Raw genomic sequence first — 14900 nt, 5'->3', positions numbered from 1 at the left:
ACCCCCTTAATATGTTTTGCTATATTGCAAGGAGACAGGCATAGGATACAAATAATGATGATTAAAGAGAACAGTCTGTTAAATGTACAGGAATCTGTTAATAAGGGCTTTTTCTTCCTAGTGGTTTTATGAAGCATACGTTATTCATAGTTCATGTTTTCTCAGCTAAATAATAGAGAAGACCTGAACAAAGGAACAAAGTTGTCAAATGCTTTGGAAAGAATTCCTGATAATGGAGAAATGCTGAAAGAAATCCAAAAAGAAGTCCAAAATCAGGAGACTCTCCTTCAAGGGTATCAACAGGTAGATATACTTAATACTGTGGCTTCACTGAGTAAAACTTACAAAGTATTTACACAGTCAGTTTTTAAAGCTGTATCCAGGTTGAGAACTATGGTGCATTGTATAAAAATAAAAGGAGAGGTGGGGAGCTTGATAGTGAATTGACCAGATGGTTGAAGGTCAAAGGCAATGGCCTTCACACCACTTATTATTGAGGGGAAGTGCGTGGAACAGGTCTCAGTGTTTCGATTTCTGGGAATGGTGTTGAGAGATGACCTAACCTGGGGAGAAAACAGCAATGACCTGATGAAGAGAGCAGAGCAGAGATTATATTTTCTGAGAATCTTCCAGAAAAACAATCTCTCAAAGGACCTGTTGATGGCATTTTACCATTGTACTGTGGAGAGTGTATTAACTTATGTGTGGTTTGGGAGCTGCACGCCCAGTGAAAAAACAATGCTGTCCAGGGTTGTAAAGACTGCAGAGAGAATAATTGGGTGCACTCTTCTCACCTTAGATCAAATCTATGCTGTCAGGTGTCATAAGAAAGCTGCAGAGATAGCGCAGGATAGTACACACCCTGGAAATTATCTCTTTCAGCTTCTGCCTTCTGGAAGAAGGTATAGGGTTATAAAGACCAGGACTAGCCGCCTGAGAAACAGTTTCTACGTAGATGCAATTCTGGTTCTAAATGCAGCATAAGGAGTCTCTTTAGTATATTGTATTTTAAAATGGGGTTTCAGAGTTTTTAGGGGGGTTTGAATATTTTATGTAGATTTCCAATTTCATTGTTCTGTATCGGACAATGACAATAAAGATAGCATATATCGTTTATGAAAAGACATTGGTATCTGAAATTGATAGATAAAAGACTGATAATGAAGGTAGAGCAGCTGGACAATTGCTGGGACATGCATGAAAATGTTAGTCCACTCATAAGCAAGGGACATTGTGCATTGATTAGTTCAATGAGGTACTTATTTATATGTAGACGGAAGAAAAGGCTACCCTTCTGGAATTTGTAAAGAGTAATTTCTATGAAGTGTCTTTCACATGAATACATAATAACTAAGTGAATTAATCCTTGATATTTTAATGAAGGAAAATGAAAGATTATATAAGCAAGTGAAAGAGCTGCAGCTAAATAACAAGAAAAATGAAGAAAACATGTTTAAAGAGAACCAACGTTTGATGGCTGAGTTGGTGTCTTTACGGTGAGTTTATCTGAGGATCTAATGAAAAATGTAGATGACTTTAAGCAGGTCTTAATGTGAATGTAAAGAGGAAGCTGCCCACATACTTGCAATTAAGCCCCAATGAACACTATAGGTCTCTTTTCCAAGTAAGCGTACATAGGATTGAAGTGCATGTCTCATTTTTTGTGTGGAAGGGAGTTAAACTTAATTCTTCCATTGAAATCAGCTTAATCATGCTTAGGATCACAGATATCATCTTATTTATTTATTTTAGAAAAATATATACCATTTAACTTTAGCAGCAGTCATGTATCAAAGCTGGCAAAGAGTTTGGGTGTCTTCTTTTCAGTGTCCCTTCCATTTCTTTAACTTTCCAAGAAGTAGTGGAACAATGATTGTTTATTTTATTAAATTTAGTCGCTTGTCATCTAAAGAGTCTTCAAGGAACTTACAGTGAAAAAGATATATGCATGAATACATTATACCAAAGAAAAGGGTTATCATACAACACATTAACATTCCATTCGACAAAAGGGGGAGAGGACCCTCACTAACATTGATAGAAAAAGTAGTTGCTGTGTGTTAAATAGATTGAAGAGAATCATATAAATTGCACTTTTTCAGTGACAGAATACACCTACCAGTAAATAAGACCAAGGGTGCAATCCTCTACCCCCATCTTTCTCACCCATGTTTCAGTAATACATGCCATTGGGCACTCTCATCCATGAATGAGCACTGTCTTATTCTGTACAGACCTGGCATTTAGCAATAGCACCACCAAGCTGTTGGGCACAGTGGAAGAGCATCCAACAGTATTCTGGGGCTGTGGGGAGGCAGATATAGGCATCAGATGTGAGCATCTTTTGTTCCATTGCCACCACTAGCTGTGCCTGTTTTTTCCTTCTTTCACCAAGTTGCATGGTCCCCTGTGCCCTGGCTCTGTGTAACTCCCTGCAAAAACATGCTGCATGCAGATTACCTTTTCACATCAACCCTTAATGCATCATAGCAGTCAACAATACAGTGCTCATCCAACCAACTCACCATCACATAGAGAATACCCATGCAGCAGGGAAGGAAGGGGGAAGGGTAGGCAGAAGACACAATAAATCACAAGAGAGAAAGTCTCAGGCGGCCTATCCCAAAGCTCACCTGGGGTACTTTAACATTCACCCACCTATGGGTCCTGACTCCCACTAGATTCACAGCTTCTCACTCTGACAGTACTAGGGAAAATAAACATTCACCAGTATTTCTCACCAGAGAGAGTAAAACAGTCATCCAACAATCGGCACCAAACTATACCTTGACGTGACATGTGAATCAGGCCAGCATGAGTTAACAAGGACTGGATATTTTAAAAAATTACTCTGATTTAATTGCAGGAATAGTGTTTCGATAGAACTATTTCAACAAACCATGAGCTGTATAAAATTAATAATCCTCTCTTTTTTCAAAATTAAACTAGAGAGCAGCAGGATAAAAATAACCTTTTATCATGTGGAGTGCAGAATGCTGAATCAGCTGGGAATCAGAGTTTCACTGACCTGATTTTAGAACTTCGGGCTGCCAAGGCAAGTACTTATGCTTTTTCTTTAGACTAGTTTGCTGAAATAGTCACCACTTAAAACATTATACATTTTGCCAACAAGTTGCTATTACTATTATTTATTTATATTTCAAATAATGAAACAAATGGGCTCTTTACGGTAATTTGCTGTGGCCAAGCTGCATGGAGACCTCTAAACAAGACACTATAATTTGCATTACATTGACTCTGCTGGCACAAGGGGAAATAACAAATCTGCTCCCCTCTGCTGTGCAGGTCAGGCTCTGTTTTCCCATGCTGTGGCCCCAGTATAGCAGATCTATGCCTGGAAATCTCTCACTTTATCCAGGCATCTGTGATGATGATGATCAGTTCAGTTCACTTCAATGGTTACAAGAGGTGTTATCCTCATGGCATGTTTTCTGTATCTCTCTTTTGTTTTCCTGGGGTGGCGGGGAATGAAGACTATCGAAAGCAATTTGCTCGAAGAGAGAAAGCGTCTAAAGCAAGACAAGCAAGCCCTTGAAGTAGATTTGGTGCAAGTGAAGAAGGAACGAGATTTAGCAAGAGCCCAAATCACTTCCACTTCAGGTAAAGCACTGCTTGTGAACAGGTTAATCCTCCGTTTAATAATAAGATCTTTTACTTCACAGACTATAAAATCTGTGGTTCCATTAATACTGTATTAAGCTTTTGTGATACTGTTGTCTTGCATTAACACACCAGGGAAGAGTGAGATAATCAAGAGAGATGGAGGGGCAGTAGGTGGATTATATGTACATTGGCAGCTACCCCTCCAGAAACATGTGAGCAGGGTACGGCACAACACTTGCTTCTGTGAGTTGTCTACCAGGGGGTGGGCCTGTGTGATGGAAATCTCACAAACGAAACAATTTATCATCATACAAGCATAGGAAGCTGCCTAATGCAAGGTCCTCTTCAAAGTGTCGGGTCTTCTCCGTCACCTGATCTTGCTCCTTGCTGGAGATGCTAGAGATTGAACCCAGGACCCTTTGCATGCAAAGGAAACTGCTCACGTATGAGTTGGGGACAGGCAACAAGAGCAGTTCCGAGAGAGAAAGTATGCATCAAAGACTGGGGGCAGTAGGAGAAATTTTCCTAAATTCCTTTTGATGTCAATGTGGGATGGAATTATTGGGGGGGGAGCGGGGATGTTGGTTCCAGGCCACTGGTTCTTTGCATATCAGTAGTAGTCTGATCTTCCTATTGTGTATTATTAGAATGGAAAGGAAGGAATAGCAGCTCTTGAAAAAGCTCTCTGCCACCACCACAAATCATCAGACTTTAAAACAATGATTTATAGCTTTTTTTTTTTACAAGAGTCGTTTTCACCACAAAGGGAAAATCTAAATATCTTATGGCTTTTGTAGAAAGCCTTAAGATATTTAAAATTAATTTGCCTCTATTCCCCCCCCCCCCAATGCCCAAGATAAGCTTAGTCTTGAGTCAGATATGCTTTGTCACACTTTTTTAATTGGAACATTTTCTTCCTAGCTGAAAAATCATATGAGATGAAGATTGTAGAAGAATCATACAAAGACGAAATTGGTCGCTTGCAGAAAAGACTCCAGTGGTATGCAGAAAATCAGGAACTCTTGGATAGAGATGCAGCTCGCCTTCGAGGAGCTAAAGAAGAAATTGATAAACTGCAGCATGAGGTGATTGCATTGTCAGACTTCCCTCCAGTACCATTCAAGGCAGTAGCAAGGCAAAGGCCGTCTGAGACCAGCCAGCAAAATCTTACTTTTTCACATAGAGATAAGAGAAAAGGCTAGGGTACCATGCAGCCTGAACTTCAGGAATTTTACTTTGGGAATGTTGCTGCAATTCCCTTTTGGCCAGAGCTGAGTAGTGACACTTGGGCTGAATCCCATCTAATGTCCTTCAGGTTTCCAGCTGTCTGGGGCTCAAGCAGTTCTGCTTGCACATTTATGATTATAGATTTATCTGTCATGAAGTTCCCAAAGGCATGACTTTCAGTCACAGACTGCCAAGCAAGCTTCCCTTCCCCGTCTCAGCCTATGGTCTCCCTTTCTTTGGTTTCACGGTAGGTCAGGGTTTGTCTGAATCTAGGCTGTAATTCAGTTTCCACTCCAGAATATGTAGTTAGAACATTCTGCGCATGAGATTTGGCACTAACTAAACTAGGATAAAACGACCCATTCATTTACCATGCTGGTACTGATTTCCCCCTGCTGCTTAAATTACAAGTTTTGTAAATAAGATTGGGGGGATCATTTCCTATGCACCGTGGTTACCAATTTCTGTGTTTATCGTTCTTGTTCGTACAGATGCAAGTCTTTAACGGTTTTAAAGAAGAGGTCGTGCTAATGATAAAATGAATGGATTGCTTACACCACTCTTCTGTGTGCCTTTCTGTGTACTGTGTAGGTGGATCAGCTTAAAAGTGAAGCTGGGAATCAGTCTGCACAACAAAAGAAACGGCTGAAGGACAGAGCGGCAGATGCCAAACGAATACAAGACCTTGAGCGGCAGGCACGTAGTACAACAATTCCCCTTAACAGTCAAGGGAGCAAGGGAGGAAGGATAGTCTCTGCCGGTAATTTAGTGTGGCGAGCCACACTCTGGCCTCTATTCTTACGAATCCATTTTCGAGATGTATGGTAGCATCGGAGACGTGTTTAGGCACTTGTAGGGCTGATCTTAATTTGTTTAGATTGTACCAGTTCTGATGTTGCACAACTGGCAAAGGGGTGATCTCGGTGTGACATGTCACCCCACTGATTGCCAGAGTTGATTCGGCTGCTAAAATGAGGTAAATGGGAGTGCTGTAGGACAGAGATGGGGACACTGTGGCCTTTCAGATGTTTGTGGACTCCGGCTGCCTTTGCTTGGCCTTGGCCAGCATGACTAGTGGTCAAGAATGGAGTTGTTGTCCCAGCAACATCTGGAGGGCTACCGCTTTCCCCATTTATGCTTTAGGAGAGAAGAATAATGGCCAATCGTCAGCACAACGAAACACTGCTTCCCATATATCTTAACTATATATTGCAATGTTTCAAATAGCATTGTATCCAAAGGTAGGGCACCAAATTCCAGGTAGGTGAGGAGCATCGAGTGTCAGAGAAGAAACTGTAATCCAGACTTCAGATATGGGATAAGTAATAGGTAATGAAGTTTTTGCTCCATGTTTATGAAAAAATTTTTTTTAAAAAATTACATGGTCTATAGCTATTGATGTCAGAGATAATTTTGTGGTTTTAATAGTTGATTCATGTAATTTGGTGATGCCTTTTAAAGCTATTACTTCCTTATACTCTCATTTCCTGTATGTATATGTTTATGGCATATGGGAAAGAATCATACAACTAGTTTCAGATCCTCAAGGGAACTTTGGGTGTTATCATCCTAGGATCATATACAGTAACAGGCAGTGATTCTCCAGGGTCTCTGCCAAGGGTCTTTTTCATCACCTGCTACCTAATTTATTTTAAGTGGTAGTGCCCAGGATTGATGCTGTTATCATCTGCATGTAAATCTCTATGAGTGTGCTATGGTCCCTTCTCTGTTCTCAGTCGACACCAGTGTTCATCTTCCTAGCATCTAGCAAACCATTTTTGCAAGAGAAGAGTATTATGATAAGGCACTGGGTCTGCTGTTCAGTTTTTTTAAAAAAGAAAAAGTTGTAAAAGCCTCTCTGTGTGCCCAAACTCTTAGGCACAACTTGCTGTGTGACTTTTTTTAGATCCCAGCCATGTCTCACTAATTATAGAATTTTAAATTTGGAAGCACTATTTCTAAACATTTGCAGTGCAAAGTGCGTAGACAGGATTACATCCATGATCTTAATTACTGGCAGTATATTCTCTGTCATTGGGAAAATGCAGCTCATGTGATTTCAGCCTAGTTAAAACACAGTAACTAATAGTTGTTGTGCTAATTTTTGAAAGGTTAAAGAAATGGAAGGAATACTGAAACGAAGGCACCCAAATTCTTTGCCAGCTTTGATATATGCTGCTGCCACAGCCACTGCTTCTGAAGGGGAAGGCAATCCATCAGCAAAAACGAATACAGTGGATTTTCTTGAGAGAAGAGTTAAGAAGCTGGAAGCCGAACTTGAGGGTAAAGATGATGAAGCGAAGAAAAGTCTCCGTGCCATGGAGCAGCAGTTTCAAAAGATAAAGGTGATTTAGACTCCACTGTGCTTTTAAACCGCAATATTGTTTTGGTGTGGTTGCGTAGTTTTTGTTTCTCCTGACGAGTAGCTTGAGCTGCTCCTAGGCTCTCCCAAGTGTTAACTGAATCCTACAGTAATGAACCAAGGAGTGGGAATTAGATCATAGTTACCTTTTATATATTCTTTAAAAACTCTTTGTATTCTAGCACCAGAAATTTCAACACCTTTAATATTATAGACATGCTCCAATGCAGGCATATTCATGGACAATAAGTCTGATCGCTCCTGTGCAGATTCAGATGCATAGTCCTAACAAAAAAATGCCTACAGCAAGTTCACTTAGGCTCAGAGGAGCATCCCAGTGGGGATGTGGGTCTAGGTGCCTATCTGCTTCCATATTAGCAATGTGTGTGGAAAGCTGCTTCCATATGCAGAACTTGCTGAATTAGGGTGCTCCTTTATCTGAGCCCTTTTGTCCTTTCCTTAAGCTGCACAGGGGGTTTAAGGGTGAGGGAGTCACAAAACCTGCCTCTTCCCTTTGCACCCATGGAAGCATCCCATGAGCAGAACTGCATTCACAGTTAGTCTGAATACAGCCCATTGCGAAAGGACCCTGCAGATTATCTGGTCCAAACCCCTGCAATGCAGGAATATACAGCTGTTCCATATCGAACCTGCAACCTTGGCGTTATCAACACTGTGCTCCAACCAACTGGGCTATCCCAGCTGTGTGTATGATGCAAATCTAATTTACCTAGGAAGCTTCACTTTATGGGGTCTTGTCTTTGCAGATTCAGTATGAGAAGAGGATTGGGGAGCTTGAGCAGCTGCTGGAATATAAGCTGCTGAACGAGCCGCAGAAGCTTCTGGACAAGGCCGCCACTCTTGCAGCTCATGAAAGAGAACTTTGTAGTGTAAATGAAGCCCACCAGATCACAGTGCAAAACCTTCAGACTGAAATAAACTCTCTCAGAAACCAGTTAGCTCAGCTAGAGCTGCAGAAGAAAGCAAAAGATGATGCAGACCTCCAGTCGCTAGAATACCAGGTGGAGCAGGCTCACTCTAAAGCGAAGCTGGTAAGACTAAATCAGGAAATGATTGCCAAAAACAGAGAGATACAAGACCTCACAAAAACTGTAGAAAGGCTTCAGAAAGAGAGGAGGATTATGCTCTCATCTGGCAAAGCAGATGCTAAAGAAAAGCCTTCAGGAATCCTGAAAAAGGATATTGTCAAACCTAGTCAGCTGAACCCCAGAAATGAAGAGTTCTTCCCCGGCACTCTCGATGAGAAAATATATCAGCCCCACGCTTTTGCCGATTGTCATATTTCAGAAGTCCTGCAAGAAAACAGCCGTCTGAAAGATGATGTAGAAAAGTTGACTCTAGAACTAAGTCAGGAAAGGATAAAAGCTCAAGCAGCCATGGCAAATTCTGAAAGTCTTGTAAGAAGGTAATTCACTTAACACTGAGCAGTTTTTAAAATGCGATGTTCAAGGTCACTCCTTGGCTTGGGGCAGGAGTGGGGAACCTGGCGGCATCCAGATGTTTTTGACTACAACTCGTGTCTTCTATAGCCATTAATGGGGCTGATGGAGTTGGAATCCACCAGCATCTGCATGGCTACAGGTTTCCTACTCCTGCTTGTAGGTACACTGTTCTAATAACCCCACCACCAACTCTGGGCACAGAAAAACCATACCCTGCCATTTCTATAAATTGTGTAAATTAAGCCAATATAGAGATTTTTTTTGTAGTGTATTGTGCTTCCAACATGGGAAGAGTCACTGAACAATGGAAACCTTATCATGCTGGAAAGCAGTGACGTCCTCTCCCCGCCATCCTTATTTTAATTGTAATGCAGCGGCAAAAGGCTGCCATTCCACTTGGGGCAGTGGTGGCTTGAAGCAGCAGGAGGAGAAAGAATGTGTTTGATCATCTTTGTGACATGTACATTTTTATTTATGTATTCCGTCTTCATGGGAGCTCAGCCTACCTGTAAATTTGGACGTGTAAATGTCACCCCAAATAATTTCACTGATACTCCAGTGTACAAGAGGAGCTTTACAAATCAAGCCCCCGCATAGCACCACACCCTACATTTAATGTGATATGTGTTGAATATAATGCACAGTTTGGTTCTAAGGCAGCTGTCCCCATCAGTGACTAAGGGCCAAGCTAGGCATGACCTTCTTCATATCTTTAACCTTGTGCTTGTATTTTCAAAATGTAGGAGGCGCAGGAGGATATGCATAAGATTGGGGCCATGACAAGAGGAGCTTTAAACTCCTTTCTCCAACTGCATACCTGATTCGCTTTCCCCTGATGCCTACTATTTGCAATTGGATAAAATCTTCAGTTGGCACCATTTTCTCCCATGGTTAGCACTGGGTGGTAGGGATGGCATTTCCAGTTGGGACCACGGCTTCAAGCCCCTTTCCCATGTCACAGTACCTATCCAGCTGGGAAGACCACATGCCGAATATTTGTGTTTTTAAAGGGCATGCAAACCAAGGTTAATGCCAGGTTCATTTGGGGGCAAAGCCAGCGTTTTTTTAGCATTCTTATCCCTTGCCCTCCTTTTGTACATGAGCCAAGATATATTGTACAGGAAGGATTCCAGGCAGAAAAGGATACTGCTGCAGGAACATCACAGGCATAAATGCACATACAAATCTAAAATTTGTTGTTTTTCATGAAAATGCTGTGTTATTTTCTGAAGTTTTCAACAAACTTCTACATGCTATTTTATTTTATTTTGCTACATTTACAGGGCAAAGGAAGATTTGGAAGAATACATTACAGCACTTAAAGCATCACATCAAAAGGAGCTGGAGAAGATTCTTTGTCAGTATGCTATGGAGCATTCAACTTCCAAGGCAGCTGAGTTAAATAGCAAAATTTCAGCACAGGAGGTGAGGAAGACCAGTCATCTGTCTCACTGCTTCAAAAAACTGCCAGTGTTTCCTGTTTCTCAATGTTTTGTACTGTAATCTTGCCTCTGAAATATACTATGGTTATATTTTTGTATTCATTTAAGGTGAAGTTCACAATTCTCCTCCATTCCAGTGTGCTTTTGTGTTCCTAGTCATAGCTGATCTTACATGCTTAGTCAGAGTTAAATTCAAGTGATCTTAATACAGCTTTACTCAACAAAAGTTCAAGTTGTTAAGCCAAAGCTCCACTTACCTACTTGTAATAGGATTCAAGAGATACTTTGTTGAAAATTTCTAATAATTGAGAATCTTTCCATAGGTCTTTATTAAACATCTTCAGCAACAAGTTCGTGAGTTGCAAAGAGATCAAGAAGCGCTTGCGGTTTCACAAAAGCGAGAGGAAATTCTTCAGAAAGAGGTAATTCAGAGTATTAGAAATTTGATTCTTTAAAACGACAGTTTGAGCAGGAACAACAATGTGGTGCCCAGACTCTGCCCTCTTCCCCCTTTCTGCTATTTATGTATAGTGGTACCTCGGGTTACATACGCTTCAGGTTACAGACTCCGCTAACCCAGAAATATTACCTCGGGTTAAGAACTTTGCTCTGGCGGTGCAGCAGCAGCAGGAGGCCCCATTAGCTAAAGTGGTGCTTCAGGTTAAGAACAGTTTCAGGTTAAGAACAGACCTCCGGAACAAATTAAGTAGGTAACCAGAGGTACCACTGTATTGGCTTTGGTACTTCGTTCTTTGAGACTTTAAGCCAGAGTTTTCCGTTGCATTTTAAATGGGAAACAGGGGTACAGTATTGTACTGCAGACTGAGATATAAAACCAAAAATTAAAGCTAATTTTTACATGTGACTGAATGTGTGCATACATACACACACACACACAAAATACATATATACCTTGGTTTTCGAACAGCCTAGTTCTCGAACATTTTGGCTCCCGAACGATCGAAACCCAGAAGTGGCTGTTCCGGTTTTTGAACGTTCTTTTGGAAGCCGAAAGTCCAACAGGGCTTCTGCAGCTTCCGATTGACTGCAGCTGCAGGAGCTCTCTCTAGCAAGTGTACTTGGGATTCTAGCCTTGCTGCTAAGCTAGTGCAATCCATATGACTTCTGTCCTCTTTCTATAATAAATATTAGGGATATTTTAATAAACAAGTGCCCTTATTAGATTTCAGTGTGCTGCATCCCATACTGAATCAATGGGGATGGTGTGCTTACTGAATTCCTTCTGGGGAAACTCCTATCCCCAGAAATGTTTTGAGTGGGTGTAGGAGCATCTGTTGCTGCTAATGCCGTTGAGCATACACAGAAAAACAAAACAGGTAATTTCATGTTTTAGATGGCAAAACTCTTAGAAGAACTTGGAGAGGCTAGAGAGAGCCAGACCCCAGAGATGAAACGATTTGTGTGTCTAGACAGGAAGATCAAACACTTGGAGGCCAGATATGAACAAAGAGAACAAGAACTTCAGCAGGTAAATAAAACAGGGAATTCTTCGCTTTAAAAAGTCAATGTTTCAAATGTTCGAGTGCAAATGCCCTTCAGAATGCTTAATGTAACACATAAATTATATCGAGTCTCAAGCCACATCTAAAAAGTCTGATAGACCTGTAACCTGATTTAGTCAGTATTTAGATGTGTTGATTTGTAGAGCCCCTTCCAAAGAATTTTTAAAACAAATATAAATGAAAGGTTTTCTAAATGCTCTGATAATGAAACAGTCAGGCTTAGAAATTATGCTGCCATCTCTCATCAGTGAACTTGCTTACTACCCAGGTAATACAGCAAACACAGCATATTGCGGAAGTTGAACAAATCCAGGAAACTGAGAAATGGCGGAAGCTGGCACTGTTGAAGAACCAAGAGCTTGAGAAATTTCGCATTGAACTGGATTCGATTTTGGACGTTCTACGGCAGCTGCAGAAACAGGGTGTTATTATTCCACCAGGTGGCCCAAGCATGCCGGAAAATGACTGGAAGACTAGAAAGCTCCTCATTTAATCAGTGAAACAGCTTCAATAGAGAGAGAAGATGAAGCCTTGCCACAAAAGGTGATTAGTTTTTAACTTTATAGTTGTGCCCAGGTTTTTCCTGTATACATTTATCCTGATCCTTGCTAACTTGTTTTTATTCTGTATATTAAATAATACTAATTGCAAATTTGAAGTGCTGAACTTTTTTCCCCCCTTCACAAAAAAGAATCTCTGCAGTTTATTGGATGCGTTAAAAGATTTGTCTACCAAAGTAAACTATGCTCCTGTTCCTACTGCTTGGATTATAAAAAGCAATTGGTGACCAAGCAGGAATATCCATAAGCAGCATATGATATCAACTTTCACCAGGCCTTTCTCCTTTGGGGTGCAGGGGTGTCAGCAAACTTCCATTTTCATTCCTGCTCCTAAACCTGTATAAATAAAGGAGCTTCTTTCCACTCTGGAAGCTTTAAAGTATGGATTTCCATCTCTTGAAAAGGTATGAATAAAGGCTCTTGAAAGGTGTATATCTCTGCTAAAAAAAAACAGGTAACACAATTTTCCAGGTGCTTTTCTAAAAATCAAATTAGGAAAATGAACATCATTTCAAATGATATTTTATGTTTTATTGCTGCACCTGCCCTGCTAGGGCAGTCTATATATAATTTTATAAAGTATTTATAAAATGAATGCTCTAATACCACATAAATTGTGACTGTAGCATTGACAAGGTGACATAGGTGCATCAATAAAATGGCAGCAGATTTCAGTCTCCTACAGCTGTTGCAACATGACAAAATAAAGGCATACAGGTGGTTTTTAGGCATTAGAGGCAACTGTTAAACCGTTATCAGATTAACAGATTTTTAATTCCTTGGAAGGGACAGAATGAACATTTGCAAATGGCATCCATTCTCATCCTTTTCCATGTCAATTAATGCTGGAAAAGTGCTAGTTTAGATATCCTAGGATGGAAAGATTTCATTGGCAAGGCCACCAATCATAATTGGCGATCTTGAGCAAAAACAGGACCATTGGCCTTAAGGCCACTTTCAGACATCAAAGCCAGCTAAAAATTAGTCAGCTACATGAAAAGCACTGGGCCTCAAGTCAGTGTGAAAGTCGCACCATCTGCCCTAGAGTCTGTTTCCTCTGAAACAAAGGGGCTGATTTGTTTCTACTCTGCTTTGAGATTCCCCAAAGTGAGAACATTAATGGTATCCTTTCCCATAAATGATGTGCCACTCTATTTGGCCATGGAAATACTATCCACTCTAGTATTGATACAGTGACACCAAAATGCTATAATATTGAGTCATGTAAATTACTAATTTACGTGCACCAGCACCAGGCGATTTAATGACACTCCTGAGGCCTGATCCATCACAATTAGCAATGCCTAAGCTTTTCACTATCCATAGACTGGTGGAGCCCTAACTTTGCAAGGGATCAAATAGTATGCATCATTTAAAAAGGACTTTGTGATATCAACATGGTGCCACATTACTTCACATGATCTCCACCTTCCCTAGAGATTAAATGAGGTCATAGAAAGTGAGGGAAGGGGGCAGAGCAGGGCAAGCTCACAAAGGCGCAACTACTATAACCTCCAGATGAGGTCCATCTTTTAAAAAACCCAGTCTGACCCTACACAGTCTAGATACCCATTCTCCCACCTTCCATTTTTAAAAAAAGAAATAACACCTAGCAAAGTAATATACAAAATCATCATTTCGGGCTATAAACCTGCCATTACAGACATGGTGTTCTGTTCCAGCTTCTTGTTCTTTTAATACAAAGGCTAAAAGGTAAAGGACCCCTGAACGGTTAAGTCCAGTCAAAGGCGACTATGGGGTTGCAGCATTCATCTCGCTTTCAGGCAGAGGAAGCCGGCATTTGTCCACAGACAGCTTTCCAGGTCATGTGGCCAGCCTGACTAAACCGTGTCTGGCACAACGGAACACCGTGAAGGAAACCAAACCGCACAGAAACGCCATTTACCTTCCTGCCACAGTGGTACCTATTTATCTCCTTGCACTGGCATGCTTTCGAACTGCTAGGTTAGCAGGAGCTGGGACAGGACAACGGGAGCTCACCCCACTGTGGGGATTCGAAGCACTGACCTTCCGAGTGGCAGGCCCAAGAGGCTCAGTGGTTTAGACCACAGAGCTACCCACTCCCTTATGCAACTCCTTTAGTAGCAGATATGTATCCTCCTTGGACTCATTCAGAAGCAAGCTTTTGAGATGTAGAAAGCTGCTCATTGAGTGAAGGATGTTCAAAACAAAAATGGGCAAATTTGAATTTCAAATTATTTAAACAAAACAATAGGAGCATTTAAGGAGATACTATGTTAATTTGCTTTGCTAGAACAATTATGGTACATAAATCCTCGGAAAAGGCAATAACAAACAAACAAACAAAAAACCACAGGAAAGGTCAACAATATTCCATCCCACCGTCAGAGAACCCTTGTAGAATAAGGAAAATATAAAGCAAAAGGGGACTTACATTGCCACAGCTGGAAACATTTCCCAGGCACCGATTTGTAAAGTGGTCAGGGCATTTGGTGTCAACAGTGAGGACTCGTAATGGTTAGAGTCCTTATGATGCTCTCAGCTAGATGTCACCATCTTCCTTCTGATGGAGGCACATTCCTTTTTCATAATGTCTTGGTGTGGTTATCTTCTTTAGTAGATCAGAGTCTTCATGAGGAAGCCAAAGTCCTCTCCCCCACATCCCAGAGAGGTGGGGCCACTGCCACATGCAGCCCTGCAGTGGCAGAAGGTGGGGC

At 41.1% G+C, this 14900-nt stretch overlaps 1 protein-coding gene across 6 annotated transcripts in view; it reads left to right on the top strand.

The window, feature by feature from the left end:
• The window catches only part of CEP162 (centrosomal protein 162), a 36416-nt gene extending 24123 nt beyond the window's left edge, over positions 1 to 12293 (top strand). For all 6 annotated transcript variants that reach the window (XM_083497500.1, XM_083497505.1, XM_083497504.1 and 3 more), the window contains 12 exons: positions 166 to 303; positions 1384 to 1496; positions 2950 to 3055; positions 3495 to 3621; positions 4546 to 4709; positions 5443 to 5547; positions 6963 to 7196; positions 7981 to 8639; positions 9960 to 10101; positions 10442 to 10540; positions 11473 to 11607; positions 11910 to 12293. In XM_083497500.1, coding sequence (XP_083353626.1) covers positions 166 to 303; positions 1384 to 1496; positions 2950 to 3055; positions 3495 to 3621; positions 4546 to 4709; positions 5443 to 5547; positions 6963 to 7196; positions 7981 to 8639; positions 9960 to 10101; positions 10442 to 10540; positions 11473 to 11607; positions 11910 to 12134 — 2247 coding nt within the window. In that variant the 3' untranslated portion in view covers positions 12135 to 12293. The remainder of the gene's footprint in view (positions 1 to 165; positions 304 to 1383; positions 1497 to 2949; positions 3056 to 3494; positions 3622 to 4545; positions 4710 to 5442; positions 5548 to 6962; positions 7197 to 7980; positions 8640 to 9959; positions 10102 to 10441; positions 10541 to 11472; positions 11608 to 11909) is intronic.
• Positions 12294 to 14900: the final 2607 nt, after the last annotated feature.

The sequence above is a fragment of the Podarcis liolepis genome, assembly GCF_965112155.1.
Source record: "Podarcis liolepis genome assembly, chromosome: 3".
Classification (NCBI taxonomy): Eukaryota; Metazoa; Chordata; class Lepidosauria; order Squamata; family Lacertidae; genus Podarcis; species Podarcis liolepis.
Note: the sequence above shows the minus strand (reverse complement) of the source record. Positions and strands in the feature narration are given on the sequence as shown.